The 14520-nt window shown below is 34.9% G+C and overlaps 1 protein-coding gene across 8 annotated transcripts in view; it reads right to left on the reverse strand.

Annotated features, from left to right (window-relative positions):
- ABCC9 (ATP binding cassette subfamily C member 9) overlaps positions 1-14520 on the reverse strand; it is a 152099-nt gene that overhangs the window by 110913 nt on the left and 26666 nt on the right. For all 8 annotated transcript variants that reach the window (XM_066264640.1, XM_066264658.1, XM_066264631.1 and 5 more), the window contains exons 10-14: positions 13928-14083; positions 11691-11825; positions 9732-9894; positions 7492-7532; positions 6066-6208 (exon numbers count right to left, since the gene is read on the reverse strand). In XM_066264640.1, coding sequence (XP_066120737.1) covers positions 6066-6208; positions 7492-7532; positions 9732-9894; positions 11691-11825; positions 13928-14083 — 638 coding nt within the window. The remainder of the gene's footprint in view (positions 1-6065; positions 6209-7491; positions 7533-9731; positions 9895-11690; positions 11826-13927; positions 14084-14520) is intronic.

Raw genomic sequence — 14520 nt, forward strand, 5'->3', positions numbered from 1 at the left:
CAACATGAAATACAACATATTGGTGTATATTTTAAAATGATCACACAACTCTAGTTACATGTATCACCTAGAGTTACAAAATTTATTTCTTATGATAAGAACTTTTGAGATCTACCTAAAAAGTAGTAGTAAAATACTTCTACTTCTGTAGATTTTAGTTGTCATTCTGTTTTTTTTTTTTAATTTTTTTTTATTTATTTTTAGAGAGGAGAGAGGGAGGGAGAGAGAGAGACAGAGAGGGAGAGAGAGGGGAGAGAGACAGAGAGAAGGGGGGAGGAGTTGGAAGCATCAACTCCCATATGTGCCTTGACCAGGCAAGCCCAGGGTTTCGAACCGGCAACCTCAGCATTTCCAGGTTGACACTTTATCCACTGCGCCACCACAGGTCAGGCTGTCATTCTGTTTTGAAGAAACTGGATTTTGAGGAGCACACTTTATCAATGAAAGGACTGCCTCAAGCGCACACTATATGTCTTTGACACAAAGGAAAGCACAGAACCAAGCTCATTTGCCTGGGTAACTCTAAGTCCAGCAGCTTCTGGGACACGTTACTCAATAATGTTTGTTGAATAAATCAAAGAAGGAATAAACCAATGATTCAGATAATTAAGTAAAGTTGGTTGATTCAATTCTCTGTTTACCTTTTCTAGTACACATACAAATCTTACTGAAGCTTTTATGGAATTAAAGAACCCTATTCTTGCTCTATATTAAGAAACAATAGTCTCTGAGCATTCCTGGGTCATGGGAAGAACTTTCTTTTCTTTTTATAACATTCCATTTTTGAAACTTCAATTAAAGGCCCTGGCCAGATGGCTCAGTTGGTTAAAGCATCCTCCCAGAGTGCAAGGTTGCCGGTTCAATCCCCATTCAGGGCACATACAGGAATAGCTCAATATTGCTGCCACTTTCTCTCCCTTCCTCTCTTGCTGAAGACAATAAATAAAATTTTTTTTAATAAAGAAACTCCAATTACAATGAACACTGGAGGACCCCAATACTAGCTCTTTTCTAATCCTCCCTTTTCTTTTCCCCTCCCCTGTCCCCATCACTCTAGGCTTTGTGGCTGAGGGTCCTCTGTCTGCACTGCTATTTTTGTCATTTGTTTGTTTACTGTCTCTCTCTCACTAGAATATAAGCACTTTAACAGCAAAGATTTTTCATCTTCAGAATCTAGCCCAATTACAATGATATAACATAGTAATTCCTCAAGAAATGTCTGGCAAAGGAATAAGTGGGTAATAGAAAAAGCATTTCCTGTTCATACAAGGTCCTTTCAGAAATCAAAAGCAAAACAATTATAAAACAATGCATGAATCCTGACGAAGGGTGAAGTAATTTGCACCACATTGCCAGGAATATATTTTAAAAACCCAAGTCTGTTCATACAACAATTCTCTCTTTAAAATAACAAATGACACCCTTTGCCTTTCAGCATCCTTAGCATTATCTATGAACTGATCAGGATTTTACTCTCCAGCTTCATCCCTTGATTCCTTTCACATCAGATCCTTTCTCCAATTACACTCAACTACTTTCGTCCCCGGAATATACTGAGATCTCTCACCTACTTCTTCACCCTTTCCTATTGCATACATTTCCCATATTGCTCCCTCGATAGAACATATTTTCTCTTTTTCAAGTAACTAAGTCCTGCTAATTAAGATCCTATGAAGGATCAACCACCTGCTTTAAACTTTCATTGACCAGACTGCCTGCCCCGTCTCTTGAAGAGCTTCAATGATCCCCATAAGTGGATTCCTGGCATTCTGCATAGAGACTTATAATAGCATAAGGCAGTGGTCAGCAAACTCATTAGTCAACAGAGCCAAATATCAGCATTACAACGATTAAAATTTCTTTTGAGAACCAAATATTTTAAACTTAAACTATATAGGTAGGTACATTGTCATTAACTTAATTAGGGTACTCCTAAACTGGCCAAAGAGCCACACTCAAGGGTCCAAAGAGCCGCTTGTGCCTTGCAAGCCGCGGTTTGCCGACCACTGGTATAAGGCATTGTAACTTCCATTAGTTCTTCTCTTGGTTTCTCCAACTAAACTGTGGGCTCCCTGTGGATTTCACAATGCTTTTGCAATCTTTAGTGCTTAGCAATGTACCTGAAGTGTGAACAAATGCGACTAGACTTACAGAGCTATCTCTCTGAAGTGTGGAATAAAGATGAGTAAAATGATGATAAATTAGGCTAGTGAAGATTTTTAAAATACCTAAAATATTTAGGCACTATGCTGGGTGTTTTTCATGTATTATCTCATTTCATTTTCTCAACTGCTATAACAGGAGCTATTAGTATGACTATCTGACACATGAAGCTGAGCTATAGAGACACTAATGTGTTTGAGGTTAAAAAATGAGTATACCATGGCAGTGCCAGGGTTTAAAAGCAGGTACATTTGAGACCAATTTGCTATTCTTCCTCTATTACCTTTATAGTTCAGTATGTTATTAATTTTGCATATATTTAGATAATTTACAAATGCATTTAAGGTTTTAATTACACTTGTTACTTTCTCACTTTCCAAGTTTCACTTTAAGTTTTTAGACATGGCTTGTGAACCTTTTACAGGTATCGCAATAACTGGGAATGACTTTTATTGTTGCTGGCAGTTACATGGAGTTTTTTTTGTAGAAACTATGATATTTTTGTAAACAAGGATCAAGCCAAAGTATATGCCTGTTCTATGATAAATATCAGTAACAATTTAGGTGACTGAAAGTAATTGCAATAGACAAGCCAAACATACATTCCTTTGGGAGGTGCATGAGAGAAGGGACACAAAGTTATTTTCCAACAAAGCAGAGGATTTGGTTCGCACATTTTTTCCTTGGCAAATGACATCTTTGAACATAGATGTTGTATTATACATCAAATAACAGAAACTTAAACTCAAATTATTTATAAAGGATATAACATATCAACTTACATTCTTCTCTAGAAAAGAAAAACACATAAATTACGTGCTTATAAATAAACCGAAGTGAAGAACTAAGGCAAGCGTCCTAAAAAAATCACTCTTATTCAAGTCTTTTATTTCAAATAATAGTTGACTTTTTTTAGTTTTCTTCACATCTCACTCTGTTTTGCAAACTTAGACTGAAACATATCATTATAAAATGTCCAGAAAACTCAAATGGTACAGAGTCTCGGTGTTGTGAGGAGATAACCTGAAACATAACAGCCTCCTTCTTCCATTTTATTATGTATATAATGAGGTCCCACCCATTGAGCAATTTGAAAAAAAAATTTATCTAACACGCTAAACATTTTTAAAAGAAAGCATTGAACTTTCCCATCATAAAGATTTTTACATGAAATGGGAATTTCCTATAGTAGAGACATTTACAACTCTTCCATGCACATATAACACAGTTTGGGAGTATGCTGCACCCACTCTAACCCACTGAATTTCTGAACACATTTAAGAATGCAGTGAAGAGCTTATGACTTCCCCAGTCCCAAAGAAGAGGTTTCAAAATGAGCTGACCAAAGTCTCCGATTTTAAGTCTGCTCAACTCACTGTGGGCCAACTGGCATTAAAGATTGGTCATGGGTTCCCAGTCACTGAAGATATGCCGAGCCCAGTCAACAATGGGAAACTGCTCAGTTGGGTTCCCAGAACCAGCACAAAATCAGAAAAAACTCTGGCCTCATCTGTTGACCACTCGTCTCTGAAGGACCCACAAATTAACCACTGAAAGTTACTGTAAAGAAGCAAGCCAAGGTTTTGTAAGCTGATTCTATTTGGCCTACAGCTTGGCAAATCTGGAGCTGAGCCCTGCAAACAGACTGGTCTTTATCAAACTGGCAAATGCGTTTACCCTGGGACATACGGAGGAAACAGTGCTATGAAAATATACAGGGAATATTGTCCACTCTCAAATTTACCAGGATTTACTGCAGCACAATTGTATCGTAAGGACTTGAAGACACACCCCTAGATATTTTTTGCTTTTCGTATCAATTCTTAACATCCTTTTAGTGCTTTGCAACCTATTGATTTCAGAGGAGTTATCTGGTATAAGTTATCAACTGTTTTCTACCTTCATTCGTAGTAGCACAAAGGTCAAGTTTCAATTTAAAATGCAAAATGAAAGGGACAGCTATTAAATGGAGAAAATGAAAATAAAGACTAAAATAGCAGACTCTGGCCATTTATCAATTTTATTGTTTGAAGTAGCGTCCCTTCCAGAGCACTGCCTAATTTGGAAATGGGGCTACAAAAATCAGTCAGCAATCTGTACAAGTGTTTCAGAAGGCAGAACAATAAGAAAAGAAAATGAAGGCAGATGAGGCTAGAGGGCCTGTGCTTTAAAGTTGGTCCAGAATTGATTATTAATGGCATATCTTACAGAATGGGGCTGAAATCATGTTATGATACTATTGTAACCAATCAGAGCTTGTTTTATAATAAGATATTTATTCATTTTCAAGTTATTTGATATTGTTGTTAAGCCAATACAAACTATTGTCTAAAACTTAAGATTATAACATTTTAAATATTAAATATTAGTTTTCTTAGTAATCCATAGACATTGGGAAAACTAACTCATTTTAAAAGACCTTACAAAAGTTGTTCTACATTGCTTTCAATGGCAACACCATACTTTGCATATTTATAATCTCAATTTTCTAATTTTCCTTTAGTATTACAACTTTGTGGCATTCCAATGGCCAGATATAAATATGATAATTATTTATGAAATATATTGATGTTTTATAAAGTTTATAAGATTTTATAGCAAAAAGCAAAATACCACTTTAAGACTGCCTTGTTCATGATACGAAGCGAAATAAGTAAATCAGAAAAAAACAGGAACTGTATTATTCCATACGTAGGTAGGACATAATAGTGAAACTAAGAGACATTGATAAGAGTGTGGTGGTTACGGAGGGGGAGGGGTAATGGGAGAGGGATAGGGGGTGGGGAGAGGCACAAAGAAAACAAGATAGAAGGTGACAGAGGACAATCTGACTTTGGGTGGTGGGTATGCAACATAATTGAACGACAAGATAACCTGGACTTGTTATCTTTGAATATATGTATCCTGATTTATTGATGTCACCCCATTAAAAAAATAAAATTATTAAAAAAAAAAAAGACTGCCTTGTTCATAATAGGGACTCGTACACAATAGACAATGGCACATAGTGTCATATAACACATATACTTTGGTAACATTTATTATATAATAGAAGTAAAAATGGTAGGGATATAATCATTATCATATCATATATATTTTTATAATTGTGCATTGTGGGAAATTGTGAGTCTGAAACAAAGTCTACACTGGTTAGAAACACTATAGAAGCATATTTAAAATACACAAAATACCGAGTGCTTGTATTAAGTCTTTCCATTTGCAGAGACTATGAGCCTGGAAATTTTTCTTTTTTTTATTTTGAGATTATGATGTGATATGCTACTGTTGGTGAAAATATAAGCTGATCCAGCTTCACTGGAAAACATGACTATTTCATAAATAAGCCTTAAATATGCTTATACCTTTTGACCTACCACTCTTTCAATGGAAAACGTAGCCATATTCATCAAGGACCTTAAAAATGCACATACTATTAGAACTAGTATTCCCACTTCTAGATATCTACTTAAGAAAATAACAAGAGAACAGTTTAACAGTAAACAAAGATGTTTACCTCAATGTTATATATATTATTTATGTTAGGGAGAAAATAAAACATTCTAAATGTTAAATAGGTAGTCATGAAATAAATTACAGTTATTCCAAACAATAGAATACCACATAGCCAGCAAACATCATGTGTTATGATCTCAATGAGGGATAAAATAATAAAAATAAATAAATAAAACAGGATTCAAAAGCTACATTAATTCAAATTTTTACTCTAGAATAAGTATTTTTATATGAAATAAATAAAGTACTAAAAGGTAGCATACCAAGATTTTAACCATGGCTATATCTGAACAGTGATTTCACTTTTCTTTTTATACTTTTTCAAATTTACTACGATAAGTATATTCTTTTCATAACTGCACAAGAATTTCAGACATTCTAATGCATACCTTATGATGGCTTTCACTGCAAATCTGACCACCGTGGATAGCAGGAACAGTGGAGTGACCAGGATATGAAAGAGAGACAGTGAAGCAAAGGCCTCTGCAGGTTTTAGGTTATTCCCACTGGCGTATGCATGGGTCACAAACGTCTGTGCAGAGACAGGATTTCTTTAGACAATGCTGGAGAAAGTTTCACAAATGCCTACATGAAGTTTTACAAACCTAACATATTTTAGGTTTGTCCACTGCAACTATGAAAACAATTACTTCATCCAAATTATTCCTTAAGAAAAATAGTACTTGCTGCTTGACCAGTGATGGCACAGTGGATACAGCATCAACCTGGGACGCTGAGGTCCCAAGTTGGAAACCCCTAGGTCACTGGCTTGAATACCAGCTCATTGACTTGAGCATGGGATCATTCACATGACCCCAAGATGGTTGCCTTGAGTCCAAAGGTCACTGGCTTGAGCAAGGGGTCACTGGCTTACTTGAGCCCACGTCCCACCCTAACCCTCCATCAAGGCACATTCAAGAAGCAGCTAATGAACAACTAAAGTGAAGCAACTATGAGTCAATGCTTCTCACTCTCTCTCATCCCTCCCCTTCATCCTTTGCTTTCTCTCCCCCTCTAAAAATAAATAATACTTGTTATTGGTATAATACTTAATGATTTACATTCATGCTAGCAGCAAATATGTGAGAAGGATAGAACAGATTCTGTTTACGTGTTTGAAAATTGACTTCTGCAAAATTACTGAGTTGGGAGAATCACAGTAGGAGAAATCAAAGTTCTTAACAACCAGCCAAGATCTTCGCAACCAATACTAAATTTTCTAAGAGAAAAAGAGAACATTCCATTGTTTTCAGGTCCTTACTGTGGACCTTTACTACAACTGCCAACATTGGTATCCAATGCAGACTTTATTTACATTTCTAAATAACAATATTAGCTCCTGGGCTTGTAATTTAAGTTGGAAAAAAATGTAATAATTTAACATTTTCTGGCTTTTGAATGAATGCCATCCTTTTGTAAAAATGTCTGGGGAACCAGGTCATGGAGATCAGAATAGTTAGTTCTCATCTACTGTTGAAGTTGTTCCCAGTACAGTGTCTGGGGATACTTTTTATTATCATGACTTGGGGTAGGAGAAGTATACCAATGACATCTAACAGGTAGAAGCCAGGAATGCTGAGAACCATCCTAATGCCTAAAACAGGTCCTTACAACAAAGAACTATCGGAGCCAGAATGTCCCCAGTGTTATATTGCCACAGCTGAGAGAGCCTGGATTAGAACTACTGAAATAGAGACTGCAAAGAAAACTGTCAGAGGTGAGTTAATATTTATTACCACCCACACATTCTTGTTCATCAATCATTTCTAAACACTGACTTTGTTCCAAGTCTAAAAGGAAAAAAAAGGATCTTACAGCAAGAACAGCTGCTATGGGGATTGCTGCATTCATGAAGACTGTGGAAAGAAAGAAAATACATTGGTTTCATTGAACTGTGAAACATTTTCAGTAACTTTAATAATCATCTATTATTACATTAACTCTCCTTGAAGACAGAAAGGACCAAGTGCTTTAAATGACATATTGTCTAAAGTTCACAAACATTTCCCAGTTGGTATTTCTTTGTTTGCAGTTATATGAACTCTTACACATTAGTCTTAACCAGAAAATGTTTTTATTTATTGAAAAATTATTTTTTGTGAAATGTTACAAATGGAAAAACTCATATAAAATAATCCTTTAATAATGCAAGTTATTAGAATTTAACAAGTGTTGAGAGTATTTACAATCTATATTTTGTTTGATCTACAAAACTAACATAAATATATGAAAATGGGTTATTATACATATTAAAACCAAGAATTTGACATCACTTCAAATTCTCCTCCAGCAATTATTTTCATTCAGAGAAAATTAATTGTTAACAGAAACAGGCAATGGCAGATTAGAACCTAGTGTTCTTGACACTCAGGAGAAAGTCCACCCCAAATCATCAACTCTTATGATCCACTCTCATGAACTTTCCTTACCACTAACCTAGAATCAGCTTGTGCTTTTGCAGGCCCAGACGCGGCTTAGTTTAAGCTCTTAACCACCAAGAGCACAGTACTTAACCAAATCATAAAACTTGGAAGTGGTATAACTGGAACTTTCCACCACTGACTCAAGCATTCCTGCTGCCTATCATAAATACATCATCATGCATTTTTACCTTCCTGACTTCTTTTTGTTTCTCCCCTATTATGACTTCTCTTTTTGTTTCTGACTTTCAAAAAACAACCCAAATCTCATACCTGGAGGCACACTAAGTTAACAACCCACTTTGGCTTTATAGTAGCTGGATGAGTAGGGGAAAGTTTACGGTACTTAAGCACTCTCTAACTCAGTCTTTACATTTCTAACACGGATTTAAGGATAGGCTCTAAATCACTTGGCTGTTGTGAGGATTGAATGGAAGTATATATGTAAAGCCACGAATGTCAGTAAGTGGTTGAGTATCTGAATATATTTTTTGTTGTTATTACTAATAGAGATAATAGTTTCATCACCACCCTGATCATTACTTCTGGCTACATCCACCCTTCCTATGAGAATTTCAGCCCACAACAGAGAGGAATAAATTGTAGGGGACACCAGCTTAAAGTACTATTATATATGTAAGTGGATAGTCAATCATTCCATCTTCTAACATTTAGACATCATATTAGTAGTGGTGCACAGCTAGAAGACAAATCTCATTCCTGTTTCTTTTCTAAAGCTTTAGGGCTAGAATAAATGACCTATATAAGCCAAATATTTTCTCTAAATTCATTTCAAAAAAGAAGTGCTTATACCCTCTAAACACTAGTTTAAAATTCAAGAGGAAACAATATATAAACCTCCAAAACTTTGAGTTGTGAAAGTCTTGGGAACAACAGAGATGAGCAAAACTGACACACAAACCAAATCAAATATTGGTGGGAGTATTTTGGTTAAGTTCATAATAAAGGTACTAATATAAACTCATTATTCTTGAGAGTACTCAGTGTCACTCTTTCAGAAAAAAACAACAATATTTTTGTAACATTTTTTTTTTAAATTATAGTCGAGGATAAAGTGCTCTGTATTAAGAAGTTCTTAAAAATGTATTGAGAAAGATGGGTTTATGTGAATGTATTGTAGTTTGGTTTCTTTCACTTGGAAATGTTGACATTTTTTCCCCTCAATTTTCAAAAATAATATTTCAAATAAAATCTTTAAGAAAATATAATATAAATTCCAAAGAGATAGGTAAAACAACTGTAGATAATTGTAAAAGATCTTTGTGAATAAGAAAATTAATAGTAAATACAGTCAAATTAATTTATACACACAAGTTGTTACTGAAAATCCAAGCCATCCCAGTTGTAACCGATAAGAGGGTTTCAATGACCTGTGCTACTACATCACCATCCCTATTACACAGATGAAGGTTTCAGATGTAAAGTAACATGGCAAAGGCTCAAAATTAGTAAAGAATGAAATTCAGGTCTATTTGACTCTAAGCCAGCGCTAACTCTACTTTTTAAATTGCTTCGCGTGGCCAGTGACAATTGGACAGTACATATGTAGAAAATAAATGGGCTTTCTCTAATGACCACGTGTTTTTGGTGGTCCTGAGAGCAACAACAACTTACTGGAGAGTGAGGTATAAAGGGCAAAAGTTTTGAGACTGGATAGTTCTTTCATTCTCGTTTCTTCCACACTTTTGCAAAAGATGTGCTCCCAAGCATACAATTTTAGAAGTTTGATGCCTTTTAGTATTTCATTTGTTTTCTTCAGTCTCTCAGTGGAATAGTCCTACAAAACAAAACAAAACAAAACAAAAATGTTTAACAAATGCAAGCTGCATCCAAGCGAATCAGAGAAGCAGAGCCATGCAATAGACAGGGATTACAGAGATCCTGGTGGTCACTTGGCTCCCCAAATAAATATGGCTGTGAAAACCTGGGAGAAGTCAGCTTTCTGTGTTTCAGCTTTTAACTTTAAACTGAAGAGTTGAATGAGATGACTTCAAGTTTCTTTTCACCTAAAAACTTTTATACATCTGTTGCTTTGGTTTAAAAGAAAGCAGTTTCTTAAATCTGACCAGGATCTTCTTGAATGTCTCCTGATAACATAGACATAAATTTAGAAAAGTGATAAAGAGACTACTAATGGCTTCCTTTAATATCTCAATCATTTCATTCTCCTCCCAGTATCCTCTCTTGGAAGAGAACCAAGTGAATTTAAGAAATGTTAGTGTGCTTCCCCTTCAGGAAGGCCGTATGTATTCACATTGTGTCTTCATAATACAATTATTGAAACCAGGCCCATTATCTTGAACTTCAAGAGATTTCTATATACTTCTTTATAAGCTCTTGTTTAAGACCTAAGTTAGATTTATTGATTAGTAGTGACTTGAATAACTGTAGAGAGATTAGTAGCTGATACAAAAGCCTCAATTTAGTCAACTATTTTAGCTTCCTTTACTGCCAAATATTACTTTAGAATAACTTAGCAAGGCACAATAAGATCTGTGAACTATCAAAGGGACTTGAAAGTGGCAAAGGGAGCTAGGAGAAAGCAAAAGTAGCAAATAGCCTTTTTTTTTATTCATCTTTTTGTCTTTTCAGGGTCTTACATGCCTGAAGTGCATGGCTTCAAATGACTGTGAGTGAATGCATATAGTATGGGAGGTTAAGTGAAAAATGTTTGAAGGCAGTCATGTCTCTACTTTGTGCCCTTTTACCTGTCTTTCTGTATTCATGTTCTGAAGTAAAGAGGGTGGAAGGTTCAGACAAAAATAATGAGTAACCTCTCCATAAGCAGCAGAAAAACAAGTGATAAAAATCACTTGTGTGACATGCAACTTGCTAGTCACTGTAGAAACACCAACTTGAAAAACAATTCCATGGGTGGCAGCAGCCCAACACTTTATGCCTGATTTACAGATAGACAGCCTTGCTCATATTTAATCAAACTTTATTTGTTAACATGCTGTCAACAATTTTATTATTTGAAAATATTTCTTTAAAAGAAGCCAATTGCTGCTCAAATAAAATAACTTCATGGTAAACTGAAGCCAGAAAGATTTGATAATTTGGTTTTTTCTTGCTTGCCAAGTTGACCATGAACATATTCAACCAGAGTAGCTGCCACTGAAACATTTCAGTGTAACTCCATAGATCATGATGTGGTTTGACTCAACCCTATGGAAACTGAATTTCAGAAGCACCAAAGCTGACCCTTCATTTGTTTCTTGGTCCATTTCTCTGATGTCAATAATTGACATCCATTGGCCTGAAAGTACACTTAAATGCATTTTCCAGGCAAATAGTCTAGACGAAGATCCAAAGCCTCATCACTTCATGGCACATAAAAACATCAGGAACTGTGACTGTTAATTTTGGAGTCTAAAATCATCAGGTTTTAAATTTCAATCCAATTCTAAAAATTATTGTGTAATATAGAAAATATATATTCACTGCCTAAGAATTGAAATGAAATATAATGACTTTCAAATAACCCTGAGTGGTAAGTATTATTTCCTACATTTTAAAAATAAAATGGCATTAGATTTTCCTAATAAACTTTTTTCAAAAGATGTTACTTACAAGAGTGCTTTTTTGAGCCTCTGCCAACTTTGTAGCAATGAAGTACTGAATCGGTGCAAGGAGCACAATGACAGCTGCACCAACCAATGCACTTGATCCAAGTAAGTTGTAGAGCAGGATTACTCCCATTATGATCTAGGAAGGCAACACACGGAAAAGGGGACATGAATGGGGGTAAGGACCATCACATGGGAGGAAATATTTTTAAGTGAAAATAGAGTATTTAATTATTATATTAAGTTTATTTGGAAGCCGACTCAACTGTGCCAATGGGTTTTACTATGATTTATTTGGGGAGAGCTAAGTAGTAAGAATTTATTTTTTAGTGTGATGATTTGTACAAGTGGTATCAAAACAATTTATTGCATGAAGTTGCATAGCAGTCCCATGATACTTCTGGCCTTCTAAAGCAGTCTTCCAATTTTTAAAAGAACATGAAACCATTCTTGAGAATGTTGTCATTCACCATAAATTTGATATTCCATATTCTCTTGGAAATATACTAATTTTCCAAAGTTGAGGGAGAAGGAAGTAAGGGGTAGCATCATAATGTGAGTACAAGATGGCTATTTGTGGTATAAAGAAATGTTCTGAGCTCCTCTCCTCCTTGATGACCCCAGAAATCATTTCATGAAAAGAGGCCTAGACCTAACTAAAACTGAAGATGCTAAAGTTGGTGCCCCATGGTAGCTCACTGTCCTTTTCAAGTTTATTTCCCCAAACTCAGGGAAGACCTTATTAACCTACTCTCTCTGGTTTGTCACATGCTTCTTCTTCTTTTATTTTTTCTGAGAAGGTTTTCCCTATTTTTCAACTTATCATAACTCAACATGTCAACTAATGAACTGTATCCACACACTTGGAGCATTTAACCATGTCAATGATAACTTATTGTGGCAATGGCGCATATTCACTGCCTAAGCAATTAAGTTCTCTGGGAATTTCAATCAAAACACAAGCAGACTCATACACAGAGAGCAGGCTGACAACTGTTAGAGGGTGTTCGGTGAGAGGAGTGGAAAGATTGAGCAAAAAAGGACAAAAGGAAAATAAACCTCATGGACATGAACAACAGTGTGCTGAATATGGGGGAGTAGAGGAGGGTTTAAGGGGTAGAAATGGTGATAGACAAAGACTTGATCGGGGATAGTAAACACACAATACAGTGTACAGAGATGTGTTGAAAAACTGGGCACCTGAAACCTGTATAATTATGTTAACCAGTGTCATCCCAATAAATTCAATTAAAAAACCACACACATTTTCTTAAAGTCGCCCACAATGCAATCATTCAGAAGTAGCCTCGGATTTTTGGCCCACTAAAGTATATCACGAAGGGAGCTACCTAGTTTCCCTGTGCAAAAGTACATCTTGGTAAGATGACACAAACGTATTTTAAATCCTACTTTGTGCCAAACACTGTGCATGATATACACTCTTATTTGACTTGGATTTCCATTTAAAAATATAAAGGCAAAAAATAAATATAAAAACTACCATATCGTCTTTATTATTTTATGTATTTTAATAAGTAGGGTACACGGGGTCATGCTGCATTGAGTAAGATCTACAGTTTAAGCTTTGTCTACAGAATGCAAAACCTGAGATAAATTGAAAAATTCAGTGTCACATAGAGGAAAAATATGATTACATTTCTTTTGCCATTTTACCCAATGAGTAGAAACAAAAATTCGTCTTTTTACGAAAATGCTGTTTTCCATTGGAAATAGCTAAATAGCCTTACAGTTTGTAAGTGTTCCTACTACTTTATAAAGTTTGACATTTTATAACATATTAGCTATTGAAACTATCTAATGGATTAAAGTAACTCCTCTAGTTTAGAAATACTATAAGAGAGTTTGTCAAAATGAAAGGGGTCAAATCTTGGCTCTGTGACTTATATAAATTTTGGCAATAATAATAATCAACAATTAATGAGGGCCCACAAAATGTTAGAAATTGTGCTAAATGCTTTACATGTGTTAACTTAGTTCATCTTGACAATTCCAACAATTCTATAAGGCAGATGCTATTACCATTAATATTTAAACTCAAGCAATGTAATTCCAAACTCCTTTTTCTTAACCTATGTTATACATTTCTGAGTCTCCGCCTTCTTCTCGATAAGAAAAGGATAAAATTAGCCCATTCAAAAAGTTTACACTCTAGTGAGGTAAATATCTTATATTCCTTTTGTTTTATTTCCTATGCAAGTGAGAAATCTTATATTGATCTACCTGAACAGGCATAGCCCATAGATTGGGACACAGGAACAAGAACCACATAAGTTGATTGGTTTCAATGGCAACCAAGTTATTGATCTGTCCCAGGGTCATCTCACCCATGGATAAATTAGATGTAGAGAGCCTAAGAATTTTATTGTATATCATGGCCTGAAAAAAAAAAAAAGAAAATGTACTTAAAGTTCTAAATTTAATAATCAACACTATACTTATTTATTTTCATTTAGAAAATAACATTAAAAAAATTTTTAACATAGGAAAAGTCACCCATTATTCTCATTTTAGCATAGTTATGTTCAGTCTTTAACTAAATGCAAACTTATTTTTTCTAATGATAAAATGAAACATATTCAAACTTAAATATAACAGAAACAGATAAGTAAACACAAGATTTCAAAATACTTTTCTTAATATATTACAATAAAAGTTATTTTTAATTCAATGGGTTTATGAATTTGCTCTGTTTCTTTTATTAAGTAGGTCCTAGAAATATTGATGTTATAACATCAATGTGAAAATGAAATGAATAAGAAAACTGAAGCCACTACCCTCTTATCACAGATGGTATATGACATTTTAAAACACCA

Source organism: Saccopteryx bilineata, chromosome 1, assembly GCF_036850765.1.
Source record: "Saccopteryx bilineata isolate mSacBil1 chromosome 1, mSacBil1_pri_phased_curated, whole genome shotgun sequence".
Classification (NCBI taxonomy): Eukaryota; Metazoa; Chordata; class Mammalia; order Chiroptera; family Emballonuridae; genus Saccopteryx; species Saccopteryx bilineata.